We start from the raw sequence: 19,856 nt of genomic DNA on the forward strand, positions 1-19,856 counted from the left end.
CAAGGACACAACGACCAGGACAGAGAGCCCGGGGATCGAACCGGCGACCTTCCGGTTACAGATACGCTTCCCAACCCCCCTGAGCCATGGTCGCCCCTGTTCACAGAAGGTGCAGTCCGTACTGCTTGATACTGGATTACAGGAGCCAGGAGGCTAATCAAGCAGATTATCAACAACTGTATCATCTGCAACAGACTTAGGAAGAGAGCAACTGAGCAAAGAATGGCAGATCTGCCTCCTGATCGTATCAGCACCGAACCTCCTTTCACCTTTGTGGGCTTGGATGTATTTGGCCTTTGGCCTGTGGTCACAAGGCGCACAAGAAGAGGCCAGGCACCCAGAAGGTGTGCACTACTCCCCTCCAGGAAGTTTTATTGAGAAAGATCTCCATTGACAGCAGTGGAGGCAAGTTCAATACCTTGCAAACACATTTTGGAACAGATGGAGACAGGAGTACCTAGGGACACTGCAGAGCCGAAACAAGTGGCAACATAAGCATGCAAACCTCAAGGTGGGAGATTTGGTGCTCATCAAAGTGATGCATAATGAATAATGGCCGATAGGACTTGTCAATATTGATGAGGATTTTCCTTTGGCTCTTTTGAACCAAAACAGGTTGGAAAATACCCTGTAATTAACAGAAATTGAGAATGAATTGCTTTCTTTTCTCTGTCTTATTATAATATGCAAAGACTAGCTGTAAGGGGAGTCTTTCAGGTTGCACCAATGAGACAATGTAATTCTTTCACTTTTATACTGGTAAAATCTAAAGGATTAATCATACCATTACAGTGTCATTTACAGACAGGCAAGAAATTAAAGGCATACCCTGAACTCTTGACCCCCTACACAGAGAGACATTGTTGCACTTTGCTGCCATGTTAGGGTCCACTTGTCAAAGAGAAATGAGTTGTACAATCAGTACAAAGTTGCTATGAGAGATTATCTTTGTCCTGTGACTAAGTATTTTAAAAGGGGTCACTGAATAGTTGATTATTTGACTGACATAACAGAGAGATAATAGCTCTGTTGGTGTTTCGGAATCAATTCCAGGAAACACTGAAGCTGTTGCAGGCATGTGTTGTACAAATACTTCACAAACTTGTCTTTGTCACTCGATTGTACACATTGCTTCTTTGGTTCTGTTCTGTGTTTCTATATAGTTGTGTCTTCTGAGCTTGTTAGCGGAGAATGCTATTTGTGTGTAACTTAAAAAACATATCAAACATGTTTCTCTTTCTATAGATTTTATTTATTTATAATTGTTTTGTCAGTGCCCTTAGGACTATTGTGATGCTGATTCAAAGAAGGTCAGTAAGTCTAAAGCAGACTAAAGACCGACTTAGGCTTTCATTAAATGAATCCACCACTCACTGTTACTGTAACACGGAGCACTTTATTATAGTCGATGAAACAGGAATACACAAAAACAGCACTGCAGTATAGTCAATCAGTGAACTTGATTATGACTGCAATGTGAGGGGCTTTGGAAAATTAGTTGTGTACATAGCTGGACTGGACATTTGCCCGGTGGGCCGATGGGTTATTTTGTTGTTGTTGTTTTTGTAACGGTATAAAAAAAATGTTGCCATCACCAATTGTATCCACTGAAAAGGGGATGGGATGTTGGCTAACGCGCAGCCTTTCCGCAGCCTTTCCGCATCCATATAGTAAAAGAGTTAAATAAGCTATTCAGCCGCGTATAACTTCAGTTAAATCCAGCAGCGTCTTAGAGTCAATAACTTAGCGTAAACATAAAAGAAATGCGACTTTCCATAAACATAGCTGAGTTGCAGGTTGAGTCCATGTCCCGCCACGTGTTCTTGTTTTGGTGACGCAAGACGATTGGTAGTCTACAGTGGGCCAGCGCTCCTATTGGGCCAGAGTCTACCGAATCTACAGTCACCGTAGTCTCCGGGCCAATGAAAAGACGTAACTGTCTGCAGTCACCGTAAACTTTTCGGTACCGTAGACGCGACATCTAGAGGTAATGGCTTGTAGCGAATTATTTGCCTTTCGTTTAGGTCTTAGCTTGTTTCGTATTGATTCGCGGCAGATGCATGTAAACGTCACAAGATAAGTTTTAAAAAAAATAAATAAATTGGTATGTAAAAAAGGGGGACATGGAAACTCAGCGGTCCTCTCTGGGAGTCGGTGTCAGCGCCAACCTGTAAACTAGTATTGAGCTAGCATGGTACTTTTGTTATTAACGTTAACGTAAACGTTTAGCTAAGGCGGTTATCTGTAATTGAAACAGCCTCAATTTACCGCGTGGATATATCAATGCTTTTTTTAGTGAAGTGTATGCTGTATAGAGGTTTCACGGCCTTTGGCTTTTATACGCTGATGATTCTAAAGACTGTTGCATTGGCGTTATTTCAACCAACCTAATCAGTAAGGCGATTATTTTTCTGTATAATCATCTGTTGAACTTTACGTAATGAGCACATATCTGCGTTTCTGGCGCTGTTATGTTTCCCGCTGTCTATTAAACTAGTGTTTGTTCCACGTGGTAATTAAACTTTGTTTCGTGTCTTTTTTGTTTTTAAATTGACTCCAGGAAGAACAGGGAACATCGCACCATGGACTCGGAGATCTTGAACATAGAGGAGATCGTGATGGGACGGGGCTTGCCGGATCCACCACCCGAGGCTCCCCCGGAAAAGCCGGCAGAACCATACAAACCCATCACTCTGAATGGACCTCCGGCTCCCTCGGTTCATTCCTGTGAGTGATGCAGCGATCATACCTTTTAAATCAGCTTCCTAAAAGCAACAACACATAATAAATTTGACATTCTGTTGTGGATTCAGACCAGCATGAAAACCTGCAGTGCTTCCAATGCTTCATCACGTTCTGCAGTGCAAAAGCCAAGGAGAGACACATGAAGAAGAGCCACCGGGAGGAATACAAGCAGCAGCTTCAGCAGGTGAGAAGAACAGAGTGTGTCATTTTTAACTAAATTGATGACCTTTTTGTGTCTTAATCTATTCACCAGAGTTCAACCCTGCTCAATGATGGATAGTTGGGATTTTTCTTTTTAATTTCTTTCCAATTTTGCAATAATGAAACTTAAAACTGCAGATTTGAGGGTTTTTTGTGGTTTTAGCTGCCATTGACCCATAAACAAAGTCCTCCTTTGATAAAGTTACTCTAAGAAATAGGGATGTTCCAGTTTATGTTGAAGAACATCGATCTGTAAAAACACCCCATGTGTTTGAGAACAATTTATCAAGAGTAATCACTTTCTCAAGTCACTAGATCATCCTTTAAGTTCAGCCTATGTGTGTAGCATCTTGCACCAAGCAGAATATTGCACACATTGCCCTGGTGTTGCAAATGTTAGCATTCCGAGGGCTAGTAATGTCCCATTTGTGTTCGCCTCATTAGTTGCTTCGCACGTTACATTACGTGCTGTTATGGTGCTTTTGTCCATTAGTGATCTTCTGTATCATGCCATCTGGAAATCCCTGTGCACCCTTTGTCATGTAAAAGCCTGCACAATCAGACTTCCTCAGTCCATCCTCATTCATTTTGAAAATGGCTGCAGCAAAAAAAAATCGGGACGTGTCCAACCCACTGTAACAACACCGTAGTGTAGCTTACACTATATAGTCTAAGGAGCTTGGAAAGAAAAGCATCTGGACTTCTTTAAATTGCTTGAAGACGTTTCACCTCTCATCTGAGAAGCTTTTTCAGTTCTAGGGTCAGATGGTGGGGAGTAGATTTTAAGCCCTATGGGAGTGTCTCTTCCCCCCCCCCCCCCCAAGAGGGTTATGGACCCCCATATTGATGATTTACGTAATCACGTGAACCAAGGTGTGAAAACGGGTGTGGATCACAATCAGCCAAGGTTACGGGTGAACCCACTGTGAAACCTAGCCTCACCCTGTCATGTGACTTACTGAGGTCAAATGGCCAAGGATGTGAGTCGGTGTTAAGGGAAGGGATCTCCAAACTGGATTATAGATGGCAGACAGTGTCGTAAGCCACCGCCTCTGTTCAAAAATGGTCTTTCACAGTGGGCATAGATGGCTTCTTTCAAACCATCTGTCTTTTGAGGATGCCAATGTTCACATTTTGGATAGAGAAGACAGATGGTTAGGGGGCCCATTGTCCCTCTTGGGGGGGGGGGGGACACTCCCACAGGGCTTAAATCTGTGAGTCTCCACCATTTGACCCTAGAACTGAAGAAGCTTCTCAGATGAGAGGTGAAACGTCTTCAAGCAACTTAAAGAAATCCAGACGTTTTTCTTTCCAAGCTCTTTAGACTACGATGACCTGGATGACTGAGAACCTTCACAGACATACTTACACTATATAGCTTTTACATTATACACTCAAGGTGCCAGATTCCAGTTGAGTGAGTAGAAGCCCATTTTTCTCTCAAAGAGCGTTCACAACTCCATGTCCCTAATAGCAGCTTTAGGTTTTAAATGTTTCTCCTCCCCGTTCTTTTTGGTCATCTTTTCTCAGGGAAACACATTGTTCACATGCTACGTGTGCAACTGCACATTTCTGTCATCTGAGGAACTGACGCAGCATCAGCCAACACACAGCAAGGATGACAAGCCCTTCAAATGTGTTCACTGCAAAGAGAGCTTTAAAACGTTCTCTGAAGTGAGTATAATTTAGAACATACTGCAGAATGAATCAGTTTCTAGCTTTATGTATTTGTGCTTAACCTGTTGCATAACCATTTACTTCTCTCCTGTCTAGCTCAGATCCCATAGAAGACAGGTGTGTCCAGAGAAACAGATGGTTTGTAAAGATTGCAATGAAACGTTCCGTAGTGCCGGACTGCTGCGTGCTCATCGCCTGACCCAGCATCCACGCCCAGATGTCGAGACTACAGAACAGCCAGAGGATTCTACAAAAACTCATCGCTGTAAGAAGTGCGGCCAGGGATTTGAAGCTGAATCAGAGCTGATGGCACACCAGGAGAAATACCCCGAAGGTCAGCAGTGCAACGGCAGCACTTCATCTGTCAAGAAACGCGGACGGCCTGCCAAGGCCAAAGACCCGGCAGGTGCTGAGAAAAAGGGAAAGCGGAAAAAGAAAGAGGAAGCAGACATTAACGAGGAGACCGTGAAGGCCGGCAGCACATCAGACGCGATGGCAACCCCAGCGGAAGAAAAAGGGAAAGCAGGCGGAGCAAAGCGTGGCCGTCCCTCGAAGGTGACAGCAAAGTCAGAAACGGAAGATAAAACTCCCGAGGACGAGAGTCAGGCTTCAGCAAAGGAGAAGAAACCTAAAGCAGAGCCGACCCCACCCCGTCAGCACCCGTGCCCCGAGTGCGACCTCACATTCCCCCGCTCGATTCAGCTCTGCGCTTACAAGAAGAAGAAGCATGCCCCACGGAAAGCCCACCCCTGCGAAGAATGTGAAGAGAGCTTTGCCCGTCCAGAGCAGCTGGATGCCCATATTTCCCGGGCGCACGCCTGTCCGACCTGCGGGGAGAGCTTTGGCCGAGAGCGCACATTGAAAGCTAATCAGCAAAGCCACCCAGAGGAAAAGCATGAAAACACAAGTGGAAAAAGATGATTCAGAAACTAAGTGAGACAAATTAGATAGAATTCAACACTGCATACTTAAGAAATTGTTTTCATTACAGGGTTTGGGCTACATCACTGAAAATGAGGTACAAGTTCTTGGAAGTGATGAGATCAAGGTTGAAGACAACAGTTCGAATCAACCACTGACTGCATCCACTAGTCAAAATAGACAGACTGCAAGCGTGCAGCCGCTGCATCATCGCAATACTGTTCCGGTGAAAGAGGAAAGCAGCCTCATAGTGAATGATGTTCCAGCCACAAATGGCAGCAGACACATCCGCTGGAATGTAGAGGCACTTAGTGAAAATACAGTCATCCCAAGTAAGTATTAAGGTTTCTCAACCAATATGTAATTTTGAAACTATTGATTTCTGCAGTCTGTATACCACCTGGCACAGTATCTCTTGATTTCTTTTGTAAATCAACGTCCCATAACCTCAGATTCAGAAATGATTGACTGTGAGATCGGCACAAAGACAGCACAGCCGGAGACAAGTTCCAAATTAAATATCAACAAAGCAGATGTTCCTGGTGCTTTGTTGCCTTCCATTCCCTCTACGTTAGAGGGATCTCCCGAAGACCAAGTCGTCTTTGAGCTGGAGTCAATTACCACGAGTGTTGAAGAAGTAATGAAGGAAAGAGGGCTCCATGGAGGAACGGAACAAGATAAGGTGATGGACCAGTCTCCAGGCCTCATACTGGAGAAGTTCCTTACTTCTAGACAGAGAGCGACTGCTGAAAAGGAGCAGTGCCTGATGATGGCAAGCGACAATCAAGCACAGGTGAGACGCTTGCAGTACCAGCTATGTTAGATAGAATTCAACACTGCATACTTAAGACTTGTTTTCATTACAGGGTTTGGGCTACATCACTGAAAATGAGGTACAAGTTCTTGGAAGTGATGAGATCAAGGTTGAAGAGAACAGTTCGAATCAACCACTGACTGCATCCACTAGTCAAAATAGACAGACTGCAAGCGTGCAGCCGCTGCATCATCGCGATATAAGGACTGTTCTGGTGAAAGAGGAAAGCAGCCTCATAGTGAATGATGTTCCAGCCACAAATGGCAGCAGACACATCCGCTGGAATGTAGAGGCACTTAGTGAAAATACAGTCATCCCAAGTAAGTATTAAGGTTTCTCAACCAATATGTAATTATAAAACTATTGATTTCTGCAGTCTGCATACCACCTGGCACAGTATCTCTTGATTTCTTTTTTTTTAAATCAAATGTTACTTTTTTGAGAGTAACAGGATTTCTAATTATTGGATAATCCAAAGTTTAGCTGTTGTCACCTCTGATTCCACTCATGGCTAATCACCTTCTGGCTAATGAGTATAACTCTTGGAAAACCACTGTGCCATGTTAAATCATGTTCTTTGATTTGTATTTTAGCAGTAGAGGTTGGGGAGAGGACAACGGACTGTTGCATCTTACCAGAGTTCAACACCAGCCAGTGTATTTTCTATCCAATAAAGGAGGAGGAGAGAGAGGTCCTAGTAGAATCTGCTGGGACCAGCAGAAACCCAGAGGGATCCCACGATGCAAATCAGACAGAAAGTCAAACAGCTGATTGTGATATACGTAAGTAACTCACTCGACCTCCACTTACTTTGAAATCCACCATTTTTAATCCTCAGTCGTAAAAGGCTGATGGGGTATTGTCATCACCCTGCTGGATGGGCGGGTGGGCAGCGTTGACCCCTAAGTCTGTGAATAATTGCATAGTAGCTTCAAACTGATACCACAGGTTTATTTGCTAAAAACCTTGGATGAGTTTGGATCTTGGTGACCTTGGCCTAAAGTTCAGAGATCAGCTTTTCTGAAAATCTGGTCAATGCAGTAACTTGAGAATGTAGGGATGAGGATTTTCAAATTATTACTGTCAGTGCAGCTACTAAAAATTGTGGATGAGTTAAAATCTCAGTGACCAAGGTCAGAGTAAGTTCTGAAAGTTTTGTGATTGTGATGACAAGGACCACATAAGATTTTCAAATTGATGACATAGGTGTGTCTACTAGCAGGTTGAGGGGTTGCACTGACGATCGCCAGTATTTTTCAGTTATACAAATGGTAGAGACTTGACTTTATCGATTTCTATATTTGGTATTCTCCAAATACTACTTAAAGGCTTATATATTAATTTTGAGTCTGTTTAAACAGGTGAATCGATCCATTCTGTACCAGACTATCAGGAAACAAGAGTCGAAGGTCTTTTTTCAGATCCTGACGTCATCGAGCAACAAGGTTTGTTCCCTTTTGTGGAATGATTAGTATTTATATTTGAGAGATTTTCTTAAGCTGTTTATTGATGATGTCAATAAAACTTAAGATGATCCTCTTACATAATAAATCTGTCCTTTAGCTGTGTCGGACTCTGAGTGGCAGCACCTCAGAGTCATAGTGAATGATGTTCCAGCCACAAATGGCTGGAACATCCATTTGTGGCTGTTCTTGCCATTGCCAGTGTGTGAATGGGTGAATGACTGAATGTAGTGTAAAGCGCTTTGGGGTCCTTAGGGACTGAGTAAAGCGCTATACAAATGCAGGCCATTTACCATTCACCTACCAGATCTTCGTGAGTTTCTCCTCCAAAGTCCCGATGAAGAGGATATGGGTGGCTTTGAATTGTCAGATCCTCAGCTTGATTCAGAAGCAGAAGTAATGGCCTATTTCTCCAAGAACTCGGCCATCAGTGCACAACAGTCGGATCACTCATCGCAAAGGTACAGTAAGACCTTCTTTGAGTCTACAAAACTATTATCCATAGAAATAACTAGGGCAGGGCAATATGGCCAAGAATATTCATCACGATATATATTTGAAAATTTGCGATAATGATATAACTGATGATATAATTTACGCAAGACAAAACTTTTTACAAAACTACTTTACAACTCCGCAACTTTGATGGTTTTTTTGCACTATTAATGCATTTTCACTTAAACGAGCAGCTGTTTTTATTTTTATTTATTTATTTATTTTTATGTGCATTAAAGCTACATAAAAATTTAACAGTGAAAATGCAATTTTTTTTTTTGCTGGCAGTTTAACCAAAAGGCATTTCCAGTGGAAATTGGCCGACATATCCTCAGCGTAACCATGCATAGTATCCACAAAACTTAAAAAGAGGTTGTACACACACAATACGGTAATATTATGTTGAAGCACAGTACGTATCACTCCGCGAGGTTCCTGCCTACGGTAGCCGTAATGCTCTGACAATCCATCAAGCTGTGCGGCTTCATAGCTTAGCAAAGTTGTACTAAAACATTTTTTACAGATTTTTGAGCGCCGTGTACCACATAAAATCTGTTTGAGGTCAGTAATCACAACCAGAATTCATACATAAGAATTATAAGGGGCACTGTCGATTTTTTATTTATTTTTTTCTTCAGAAAATCAAAGGATTTTAAGAGCAACTTATTTTCCGTAAAACACGGTAATAACAATGGCCCGCTTGCATGCTCTACCAAAAATTGTGCTTTGTTGTGTATCTGACGGACGAAAGCCAAACCAGTTCCACACCACTGAAGTTGCAGCATTTTAACAAACCAGGTCTGGTTCATCTGTTTCATTCAACGATCCGCTTTCGCCCTTCCCATTCTCCGTTGCTGCCATGCTTTTTCTGCCATGTACGTATAATTTCTTATCTTCTTATCATTTTCTTATCGTTGCCCGACATCATACCGGTATTACCGTGAATGGTATGATATGGCCCAGCCCTAGAAATAACTCTAAATATCTTTCTTTTTTTTTTCTTTTTTTTTCTATTATTGCTGTTGTTCCTCTGTTACATACATGTAAGATTTGCTCTTGATGTTCTTTTGACTTTATTCCCCCCTTAGTTTGCCAACATCCGTGATCCCGTCTAATGCACCAAGAGATGGCAACAGAACCAGAGAGCCCATTGATTACTTCTCTAAGTACTTTGGTTGGGATACCTGGGTAGAACTTGCCAACTGTACAAATAAACTGTCCAACATGCCTGACGCTGTCACGGCCAGGGAAGTTGCACGCTTTGTTGGGATCCACATCGCAATGGGAACTTTGAAGGTTTGTATTTCTGCCTGTCTGATTACTGAAATTATTACCTCATTTTTGGTTAGATGCTAAAACCTAATTTTATTTATTTTTCTATTGTTACTTTCTTAGTTTCCCAGTGCAAAGCTCTACTGGGAAGACTTGACTAAGGTGCCGTTGATTGCTGAAGCCATCCCGTTGTCCCGTTTCCTCGAGCTGTCTCGCACGCTGAAGCTGACTTCTTCAAAGTATCCAGCCAACGCTAATCCCCACAAAGGAACTTGTGATAGTGATCAATGTGGTGACGAGGCAAATGGCTCAGATGGTTCAAAACAGGCTGATCCCCTGTGGAAAGTTCATCCATTATTGTGTCGTTTCAAAGCAGGGTGCCAGTCATTAAGACGAGAGGGCGATTATGCAGTTGACCAATATCCACTTCCTCTCACTGGGAAGGTGCACAACAACAAACTGTCTCTCTACAGCACTGCTTTAATTGGATTTGACGGCTTACTCTTACATGTCGATCTTAAGGTGGATCTCTCAGACAAAGAAGGTGCTGTAGAAAAAATGGTCCCCAAAGGTAGTATGGTGTTCCTTTGCAAACAGGAACTGTCCACCCCTGTGATGCTCGAACGCCTTTTAGCTGCTGGGGTTCATGGAGCAGGCAGGGTGGGAGGGGCTCGAGGACAGATCGGTGATGAGTTTGTGAGCTCAGATGGGAAGTTGATGCTGCGCAGATCCCATTGTGGCTTCATACTTTCTACTGCGGGAAATGGCCAAAGGAGCGCGGCCTTTCTCATTGAAAACTTTGAGAAAGCCCAGATGTCGGTCCGTCTCCACAGAGAACTGAAAAATCTTTATGCAATTCCCCTCACGGCCTCTGCACCAAGCTGCTGGCCCCAAGCAGTGCTCTGGTACCTCACGGATCTGGCTTTGGTAAACTCCTGGCTCCTGTATCGACAGGATTTCAGAGCATCCGTGCCACCTTTGACTCTCATGGCTTTCAGATTGGAAGTGTCCAAGGCTTTGATCTTCTCTAGTAGCTCGGATACCCAAGACTCAGTTCCTCCCCAGCCGCCGGCAGCAGAGGTTCACACAACAAATGAAACCCGCAGTCCCATCCTGGTGGAGGAGAGTCCTCTGCCAGACGCAGCCACACGATATGACGGTTCAGGTCACTGGCCGGAGCAGCTTGGAGAGGGAGAGGGGGGCAGGTGCCGTTTTGGGGACTGTCAGAGGACATCACGAGTGTTATGCCTCAAGTGCTGTGTCTTTCTTTGTATCTCACGTAACCACAACTGCTTTTTGAATTTCCATAATCAGGGAAGTTTGGGAAAAGAGTAGTATCTGCTACAGAATTTACCAATCTCTGATTGTAACTGTGTTTTTGGTGTAGGGAAACTCACTGCCTTTCACTGTCATGCTTTTATAGGGCTGTTGTGATGCATTTTAAAAAAATCTTAATATGTCATTTAGGAGTTATAAAAAAAGAATTTGCTTCAGAAAGAAAAAAAGACTCAGAGCCACACACTGTGCTGGAAAAGAAGTGTAAAAAGTTGTTTGTTTTTTTCACTGTGGCCATCATGATACTTTTGCCCTCAACTATTTATTTTCACCTGATCTAGTTTACATTCTACAGTGAGCTTATTTTTTGGCTCCGAGTTTTATTATTAAAGTATCATTTATTTGAGTTTTAGAAAACAATAAAGGACAAATGTTCATTTATTCATTTGAGGACTGCTTACAAGTACAAAAGAAAAATGTGCCAAAACATATTAAAGCTCTTGTGTACTGAAATAACCAAGTAGGACACAGTACTGCAACAATAACAGAAATTAAAGAGCATCGGTCACTAGACCATCTTCCACTAATGCCGCGTAACAATAGTGAAAACTGAAATGACTAAAAGAAAATCTATACTAGCACACAGTCGATGCATGCCTGTATGAGGTTTGAAATACAGTATATTACAGAGTACTGTACAAACTGGTGGAAAAAATTAATTCAAGTTACAAAAACACATCAAAATGGCCAATCCATGACTGATTTTTTTTTTTTTTTTTTTAATCCAGGTATGCTTTTAATGCATTGGAAGTGGGTTTGGGTCAGTGTCATGCTGAACAATTAAGCAATTGCCAATCAGAATATTTTCCGGTGGTATTACATGGTGAGAACAAAAACAATCTGATGGTACTGATGCTGCATTCATAATTCAGTCAATGTTGATAAAATTGGGGCGATCATGGCTCAAGAGTTGGCAGTTTGTCTTGTAATCGGAAGGTTACCAGTTTGAGCCCCAGCTCGGACAGTCTCGGCCGTTGTGTCATTGGGCAAGACACTTCACCTGTTGCCTACTGGTGGTGGTCAGAGGGCCCGGTGGCACCAGTGTCTGGCAGCCTCGCCTCTGTCAGTGCGCCCCAGGGTGGCTGTGGCTACAATGTAGCTTGCCATCACCAGTGTGTGAATGGGTGGATGACTGAATGTAGTGTAAAGCGCTTTGGGGTCCATAGGGACTAAGTAAAGCGCTATACGAATATAGGCCATTCAAATCACCAATGCTGTCAGTTAAATTTTGGACTAGACCATGACAAAGCCTTCACTGATTTTCAGGCCAGTAACTTGACATACCTCAGCCCTTTTTCCCTGTTTCCCTTCCTTATGAATGGCTTCTTGGCAGCCAGGCTTTCACTGAGACCATTTTTGATGAGATTGAACAGTAGATTGATGAAGTCAAGGGCCAAATCCACCACTAAGGATGTCACTTTTAGATACTGTTTGTCTGTTATTTAAAAGCTCTTTGTGAAGAATTATTATAGTTTTCATTTTCAAATTCGTTTTATTTGTATTTCGTTTTGACTTTTTGTTTTTATTTAGATTAGTTTCATTTAGTTTTCAGAGTGGATTTTCTTGTTTCAGTTTAGCTTTTACTGTTTATAAATCTTTAGTTTTTGATATTTTTTATGAGTTTAGGTGTAAGCATTAGAGTTTGTTAATTATTAGTATTCGTTAGAGACAAGATTTCAGAAAATTATTATAATAAAAAACATTTTCTTTAGATTTTATTTCATGTTAAAGAGTTTTACAATAGCTCACACATTTTCTTTTTAAATCTAGTTTTAATTTTTAATTGCCTTAAAAAATTGTTGCATCTAGTTTTAGTTTAGTTTTAGTTTAGTAATAATAACCTTGTTTGGGAATTACCTAGTTGGTGCAATATAAATTGGTCCTTTGCTAAGTTTTCTGTTTTCTCTATACACAAAATCAGCTCACCAATTGAATTAGGTACATTCTTATGCTTGAATTATTCTTAGATCAATGTGAAGTGGCTTAACAAACAACAAGAAACACTCCTCTGAAAATGTTGAGATGTAAGGCCTGAACTGTGAAAGAGAAAAAGCAGTCAATGGCCAATAAAAAAACTTTGAAAGACCTTCAGAAAGCCTGGAGAACTAGACCGCTTTTAAAGGCAACTTTTAAAAATTACATGAAAGTCTGACTCATTGAAAGCAGAATACGATTAAATGAGCGGTGGAATAATGAAATAATTCAGCTATAACAGTAAATTTTACAAACTGGTGGTAAAAAGTAAATTCAAGTTACAAAAGACATCAAGATGAAAAAAAGGAATCTGTAGACCAGATACTCAGTTTTAATCATTAGCGGTACAAAACTCCATCTGCGCGTGTGTGTGTTCAGTATATGTTAAAAACACAGTAGTACGCTGAACGATTACTACAGTATGTAGTTGTTTTGTGTCACGTGACAAAGATCGAGCATAGAATCGATCTTAATAGAAAAGATTTATTCAAACAATTCTGCCCGTGTGTATGCTGTAGTTGATTGTATTAGTTATCTAAGTAAAATAGCATGTAAGAGTCAGAAAATAACATTACTGTAATAGTAGTCCGCGCAGTAACATTGTTAATGAGTTTTGTTTTAAATTGAAAGTTTTATTTCTTCACGTATGCGATGTGATAAAACTTGTGTTCTGTATATTTGCGTTGGGTAAACTCGGCTTGCTCATATACGACCATTTAGATTTTGCATCTAAATATGAATCAATAACAACATCGAATACTTCCAGGCAGCCATCTTAGCTGTACCGACGGCCACCACACAGCAGGAAGTGTCCGATCTATCGGTTGCACTTCTCTGGGGTCAACTCTCTCAGTCAAACTACCCTGAAAGAGCGGTTAGAGGTAATGGCTACTCTAGCTTCTTAGTCGAATTATTTGCCTTTCGTTTAGGTCTTAGCTTGTTTTGTAATGATTCGCGGCAGATACATTTAAATTTCAGAAGATGAGTTCAAAACTAGCGTGTAAAAAAAAAAAAGGGGACACGGAAACTCTGTGGTCCTCTCTGGGAATCAGTGTTGTTAGCGCCAACCTGCAAACTAGTAGTGAGCTAGCTAACGTTAGCGCGCTAACTTAGCACGGTACTTTTGTTATTAACGTTAAAATAAACATTTAACTAAGGCGGTTGTGTGCTATTGAAACGCACTCAGTTTACCGCGTGGATATATCAAGGCTCTTTTCGTGAAGTGAGCAATGTCTGCCACTTGCAGAGCTGTGTGGAGGTAGCTAGCATGGCTAGCGGCCTTAATGTTACGGTAACGTTAGCTAACAGTGGCTAAAACTTGGGTAATTCCCGCGGACTAACAGTTTCACGGCCTTTGGGTTTTATACGCGGCTCATTCTAAAACTGTTGCATTGGCGTTATTTCAACCAACGTAAGTAACCAACCTAGTAAGGCGATTATTTTTCTGTATAGTCAGCTGTTGAACTTAACGTAATGAGCACATATCTGCGTTTCTGGCGCTGTTATGTTTCCCGCTGTTTATTAAACTAGTGTTTGTTCCACGTGGTAATTAAACTTTGTTTCGTGTCTTTTTTGTTTTTAAATTGACTCCAGGAAGAACAGGGAACATCGCACCATGGACTCGGAGATCTTGAACATAGAGGAGATCGTGATGGGACGGGGCTTGCCGGATCCACCACCCGAGGCTCCCCCGGAAAAGCCGGCAGAACCATACAAACCCATCACTCTGAATGGACCTCCGGCTCCCTCGGTTCATTCCTGTGAGTGATGCAGCGATCATACCTTTTAAATCAGCTTCCTAAAAGCAACAACACATAATAAATTTGACATTCTGTTGTGGATTCAGACCAGCATGAAAACCTGCAGTGCTTCCAATGCTTCATCACGTTCTGCAGTGCAAAAGCCAAGGAGAGACACATGAAGAAGAGCCACCGGGAGGAATACAAGCAGCAGCTTCAGCAGGTGAGAAGAACAGAGTGTGTCATTTTTAACTAAATTGATGACCTTTTTGTGTCTTAATCTATTCACCAGAGTTCAACCCTGCTCAATGATGGATAGTTGGGATTTTTCTTTTTAATTTCTTTTCCAATTTTGCAATAATGAAACTTAAAACCACAGATTTGTGGGGTTTTTGTGGTTTTAGCTGCCATTGACCCATAAACAAAGTCCTCCTTTGGTGGATAAAGTTACTCTAAGAAATAGGGATGTTCCAGTTTATGTTGAAGAACATCGATCTGTAAAAACACCCCATGTGTTTGAGAACAATTTATCAAGAGTAATCACTTTCTCAAGTCACTAGATCATCCTTTAAGTTCAGCCTATGTGTGTAGCATCTTGCACCAAGCAGAATATTGCACACATTGCCCTGGTGTTGCAAATGTTAGCATTCCGAGGGCTAGTAATGTCCCATTTGTGTTCGCCTCATTAGTTGCTTCGCACGTTACATTACGTGCTGTTATGGTTCTTTTGTCCATTAGTGATCTTCTGTATCATCGTTGCAGAAATCTCCGTCTTTGAGTCCCATGTCATCTGGAAATCCCTGTGCACCCTTTGTCATGTAAAAGCCTGCACAGTCAGACTTCCTCAGTCTTAACCCATCCTCATTCATTTTGAAAATGACTGCAGCGAAGAAAATCGGGAGGCGTCCGACCCACTGAAATGACACCATAGTGCAGGTTACACTACATAGCTTTCGCATTATACACTACTCCTCAAGGCACCAGATTGCTTCGGTTGAGTCCGTAGACACCCGTTTTTCGCTAAAGGAGCCTTCACACAACTATATGTCCAAAACATAAGGTTTTAAATGTTTCTCCTCCCCGTTCTTTTTGGTCATCTTTTCTCAGGGAAACACATTGTTCACATGCTACGTGTGCGACCGCACATTTCTGTCATCTGAGGAACTGACGCAGCATCAGCCAACACACAGCAAGGATGACAAGCCCTTCAAATGTGTTCACTGCAAAGAGAGCTTTAAAACGTTCTCTGAAGTGAGTATAATTTAGAACATACTGCAGAATGAATCAGTTTCTAGCTTTATGTGTTTGTGCTTAATGTTTGTGCATAACCATTTACTTCTCTCCTGTCTAGCTCACATCCCATAGAAGACAGGTGTGCCCAGAGAAACAGATGGTTTGTAAAGATTGCAATGAAACGTTCCGTAGTGCCGGACTGCTGCGTGCTCATCGCCTGACCCAGCATCCACGCCCAGATGTCGAGACTACAGAACAGCCAGAGGATTCTACAAAAACTCATCGCTGTAAGAAGTGCGGCCAGGGATTTGAAGCTGAATCAGAGCTGATGGCACACCAGGAGAAATACCCCGAAGGTCAGCAGTGCAACGGCAGCACTTCATCTGTCAAGAAACGCGGACGGCCCGCCAAGGCCGAAGACGCGGCAGGTGCTGAGAAAAAGGGAAAGCGGAAAAAGAAAGAGGAAGCAGACATTCCCGAGGAGACCGTGAAGGCCGGCAGCACATCAGACGCGATGGCAACCCCAGCGGAAGAAAAAGGGAAAGCAGGCGGAGCAAAGCGTGGCCGTCCCTCGAAGGTGACAGCAAAGTCAGAAACGGAAGATAAAACTCCCGAGGACGAGAGTCAGGCTTCAGCAAAGGAGAAGAAACCTAAAGCAGAGCCGACCCCACCCCGTCAGCACCCGTGCCCCGAGTGCGACCTCACATTCCCCGGCTTGATTCAGCTCCGTGCTCACAAGAAGGAGAAGCACGCCCCACGGAAAGCCCACCCCTGCGAAGAATGTGAAGAGAGCTTTGCCCGTCCAGAGCAGCTGGATGCTCACATGTCCCGGGCGCACGTCGTGGGCCGATTTGCCTGTCCGACCTGCGGGAAGAGCTTTGGCCGAGAGCGCACATTGAAAGCTCACCAGAAAAGTCACCCAGAGGAAAAGCATGAAAACACAAGTGGAAAAAGATAATTGAGGCATGGAGACTTTGCAGATTTTATTCATAAATTTTCCTTTTACCCACCCCTGTCTCTCTTTTTCTTTTCTTTTTTAAACTTTGGGGATCTCGTACTGCAGATGATGTTGGTTTTTGAGAATGAAGTTATGGTGAGATTGATTTGATTACAGACTGTTGAAATTTTGGTCTAAGAGACACATCTCCTAAATTAACTAACCAGACATGAAACCCAACTATTACACCGTTTGTCACAAAATATTCTGTAAAAACAGAAACTGTTTGGATTAACTTTTTAAAGGATTTTCTTTTTTAAGTGTGAAATGCGTGTGAATTTATTACTTTGTCTTGAGTTGTTGAACTCACTTTGTGGTTAAAAAAAAAAAAAAAAAAATGTCTTCCCTCTTTTTTTCCCCCTTAAATTTTGGGCAATTACATGTGTTGAGGTATATTTAGATACCTGGTAGTGATACTATGTTTAATTGTTTAGTTATTTTTTTGTTTGTTTTGTTTTTGTTTTTCAAGAAGAATTATGTCATGTACAGCTTCGGGTTCTTATTGTGCATTTTTACACTTAATATTTTGATTATGTTACTTTATAAATTAAGTCTCATTGAGGAGGAATTTTAAAATAACACGATTAAGCTCTGCTGAAAGTTTATTTTTTGCTAAGTGCTCCCAGTTCAATGTGGAGTGGTTGGCATGTGGGCAGAAATGATCCACTTTAATCCTGATTTGTCTGATGCTAAAATGTACTCCCTTATTTTTTCACTTGTTTAAAGGACCAGTGTGCAGGATTTAGGGTGGTCTATTGGGCAAAATGAAGTAAAATATTCATAATTGTATATACTAAACTGGAATTACTAACCACATTAGTATCTACAGAGGGAGAGGATTCTCACCTGAGAGGTCCGTGTAGTTTTGTAGAGAAGAAAACTCTGTAAACATAAATACATGCCATCCATGTAAAATGCAACGTAGGTGTGTCATGTAGTCGCCATTTTTCTATAGTAGCCTGGAATGAACAAACCAGACCTTAAGAAGGGCCTTTCCTGCTGCTCAGTCACAAGTAGTTGTATATGCTTGCAAAATGACTTTGGTTGCTATCTGCAACCTCACCACTAGATGCCAATGAATCCTACACAATGCTCTTTTAAAATGATCTTTAATGTCTTAGACATTTTTGAATGGGACTGGTGGTTCTTTAATGCTCTAGTATCCAATAAGGAACTGTGTATATCATGTGTTACTCACTGATTGGATTGTTCTCTCCCCACTGCAATGTGTCTGGACATGAAATAAAACTTGCTATCCCAAGGGAGGCTGCTGAAAAGATGACTCAACTTACTGTTTCTGTTCTTATTTGGAATTCAGGAGCACCAATTAAAATGAGGAGTTGCATTGCTTGTGGTGATAATGCAGTTTGTTTTGAAAAAGATGCATTTCATGTGGTTTTGAAATTAGTATCTATTTTTAGCGTAATGTTAAGAAGGCCTTTTTCCCCAAGCCTGGAAGAGAACTAAGTCTAAATGGTGGGTTTTCATTGACAGCTGAATCACTAAAACAAATGTCAGACATGCTCTTCCTAAGTAGCCTGTGGCATGATGTTATTTAGGATTTTCTGATGTTAATGCACTATTAGGTACTGTGGAGCAGGGAAATTATTTTACTGCTATTGCTAAATAATTGTCATCATTACCATTGCATTAATAATATAATCTGGAGTTTATATTGCATTCAGGGGTTAAACAGTGTGTCTTTCAGAAAGGCTAAAAGTAACAGGACAGGAAATAGGCTTGGAGAGTTTTGCAGAAGTGGAAGTTATTTTGAGCCGCAGGCTAAGACGAGGCTTTAACAATGTAACAGATAGCTTTAAGAAGGCCTTAAGCAGTTATGACTATTTTATACACAATGCATATCTGTGCTTATTAAAGAGTTGGAGCTCGGTCAATTAATTGGGGGTCGGAAGCTTTGTTCGGCGCGATGTTCGAACAATCTATTGTGCAAGTGACTTGGAGCCATAGAAGGAATTGCAATACATGCTTACAAAACACTTATATATCAGATCATTTTATATTAAGGTTTTAGTAGAGGTTCTTGGATAAAACATTTATTTAGTAGAAGACACACATAGTCTCAGTGAGCCTCTGTCCTGGTGAAAGGTCAGAAGTGCAACAGGTGAATTGAGAAAGAGCATTTGAGGACGAGACACAGACAGTAGGTGAAGAGGTGACACAAAGAGCATGTGAGGTCAACACATACACACACATTAGTTAGATTTATTTAGAGGAGAGATTAGTCATGTCTCGGCAAGAAAGAGGAACAATTCACTTTAAGACAAGAACGGAAAGTACCAGCCATGAAAATAGAAGATGATCTTCTGGGGTAAAAGCCAGAAGATCATCTTGTATAAATCTATGTATAAAATGTATCTGTGACGCATGAAGGGGCGTCAGTAAATCAAACCCTGATGCTATAAAATATCTGTTCATGCTTTGATTAAGTCGAGGACTACTGGCTGTCTGCGTACAGAGTGTCTTCCCACACGTGTGTTCATTAAAATTATTGTTTGACCAAGACCTTCTGGACCAAGAGTGGTTTGTACTCTCCCTCCTCAATTTTGAACCTTAACAGTACATCATAAAGGTCCAACTACTTGTTAATTTCTAATCAATCGCACAGCAGAAACTAAATGCAGTGGTATGTAGACATTGTCAAGATGACCTGCTGAAGTTCAAACTGGGCCTCAGAATGGGGACGAAAGGTGATTAAGTGACTTTGAACATGACGTAGTTGTTGGTGCCAGACTGACAGGTCTGAATATTTCACAAATCCACTGGGATTTTCACACATAACCATCTTTAGGGTTTACAGAGAATGGTGCATAAAGAGAAATTATCCGGCCATTTATCTGGGTGAAAATGACTTAGTGACGGTAAACAATGGAGGAGAATTACAAGACTGAAATTGATAGGAAGGTAACAGTAACTCAAAAACTGCTGTTGTGCATTCAGAGCATCTCTGAATGCACAACAGCAGAAAGGCA

At 41.7% G+C, this 19,856-nt stretch overlaps 3 protein-coding genes across 5 annotated transcripts; all 3 read left to right on the plus strand.

Annotated features, from left to right (window-relative positions):
- The first annotated feature begins 1,835 nt into the window (after nt 1–1,835).
- Nucleotides 1,836–5,561, plus strand: LOC146658529 (uncharacterized). 2 transcript variants are annotated; one of them, XM_085422192.1, is made up of 5 exons: nt 1,836–1,987; nt 2,561–2,727; nt 2,814–2,929; nt 4,477–4,620; nt 4,720–5,561. In XM_085422192.1, the coding sequence occupies exons 2-5, from the start codon at nt 2,583–2,585 to the stop codon at nt 5,542–5,544; spliced, it is 1,230 nt and encodes a 409-aa protein (XP_085278318.1). In that variant the 5' UTR covers nt 1,836–1,987; nt 2,561–2,582; the 3' UTR covers nt 5,545–5,561. The 2 variants fall into 2 exon arrangements, with proteins under 2 accessions (XP_085278318.1, XP_085278319.1); XM_085422193.1 differs by lacking the exon at nt 1,836–1,987 and adding an exon at nt 2,011–2,394.
- Nucleotides 5,561–11,812, plus strand: LOC146658530 (uncharacterized). Its single transcript, XM_085422189.1, has 8 exons — nt 5,561–5,876; nt 5,997–6,337; nt 6,411–6,678; nt 6,952–7,140; nt 7,720–7,803; nt 8,129–8,282; nt 9,405–9,612; nt 9,712–11,812. The coding sequence occupies exons 2-8, from the start codon at nt 6,005–6,007 to the stop codon at nt 10,921–10,923; spliced, it is 2,448 nt and encodes an 815-aa protein (XP_085278315.1). The 5' UTR covers nt 5,561–5,876; nt 5,997–6,004; the 3' UTR covers nt 10,924–11,812.
- A 1,818-nt stretch (nt 11,813–13,630) lies between these two features.
- On the plus strand, nt 13,631–18,148 carry LOC146658531 (uncharacterized). Of its 2 annotated transcripts, none has more exons than XM_085422190.1 (5): nt 13,631–13,778; nt 14,491–14,657; nt 14,744–14,859; nt 15,744–15,887; nt 15,988–18,148. In XM_085422190.1, exons 2-5 carry the CDS (start codon nt 14,513–14,515, stop codon nt 16,825–16,827), a joined length of 1,245 nt encoding a protein of 414 aa, XP_085278316.1. In that variant the 5' UTR covers nt 13,631–13,778; nt 14,491–14,512; the 3' UTR covers nt 16,828–18,148. The 2 variants fall into 2 exon arrangements, with proteins under 2 accessions (XP_085278316.1, XP_085278317.1); XM_085422191.1 differs by lacking the exon at nt 13,631–13,778 and adding an exon at nt 13,797–14,308.
- Nucleotides 18,149–19,856: the final 1,708 nt, after the last annotated feature.

The sequence above is a fragment of the Rhamphochromis longiceps genome, linkage group LG11, assembly GCF_057381845.1.
Source record: "Rhamphochromis longiceps isolate RC_006_pf linkage group LG11, R_longiceps_female_GT1.1, whole genome shotgun sequence".
NCBI classification, from domain to species: domain Eukaryota; kingdom Metazoa; phylum Chordata; class Actinopteri; order Cichliformes; family Cichlidae; genus Rhamphochromis; species Rhamphochromis longiceps.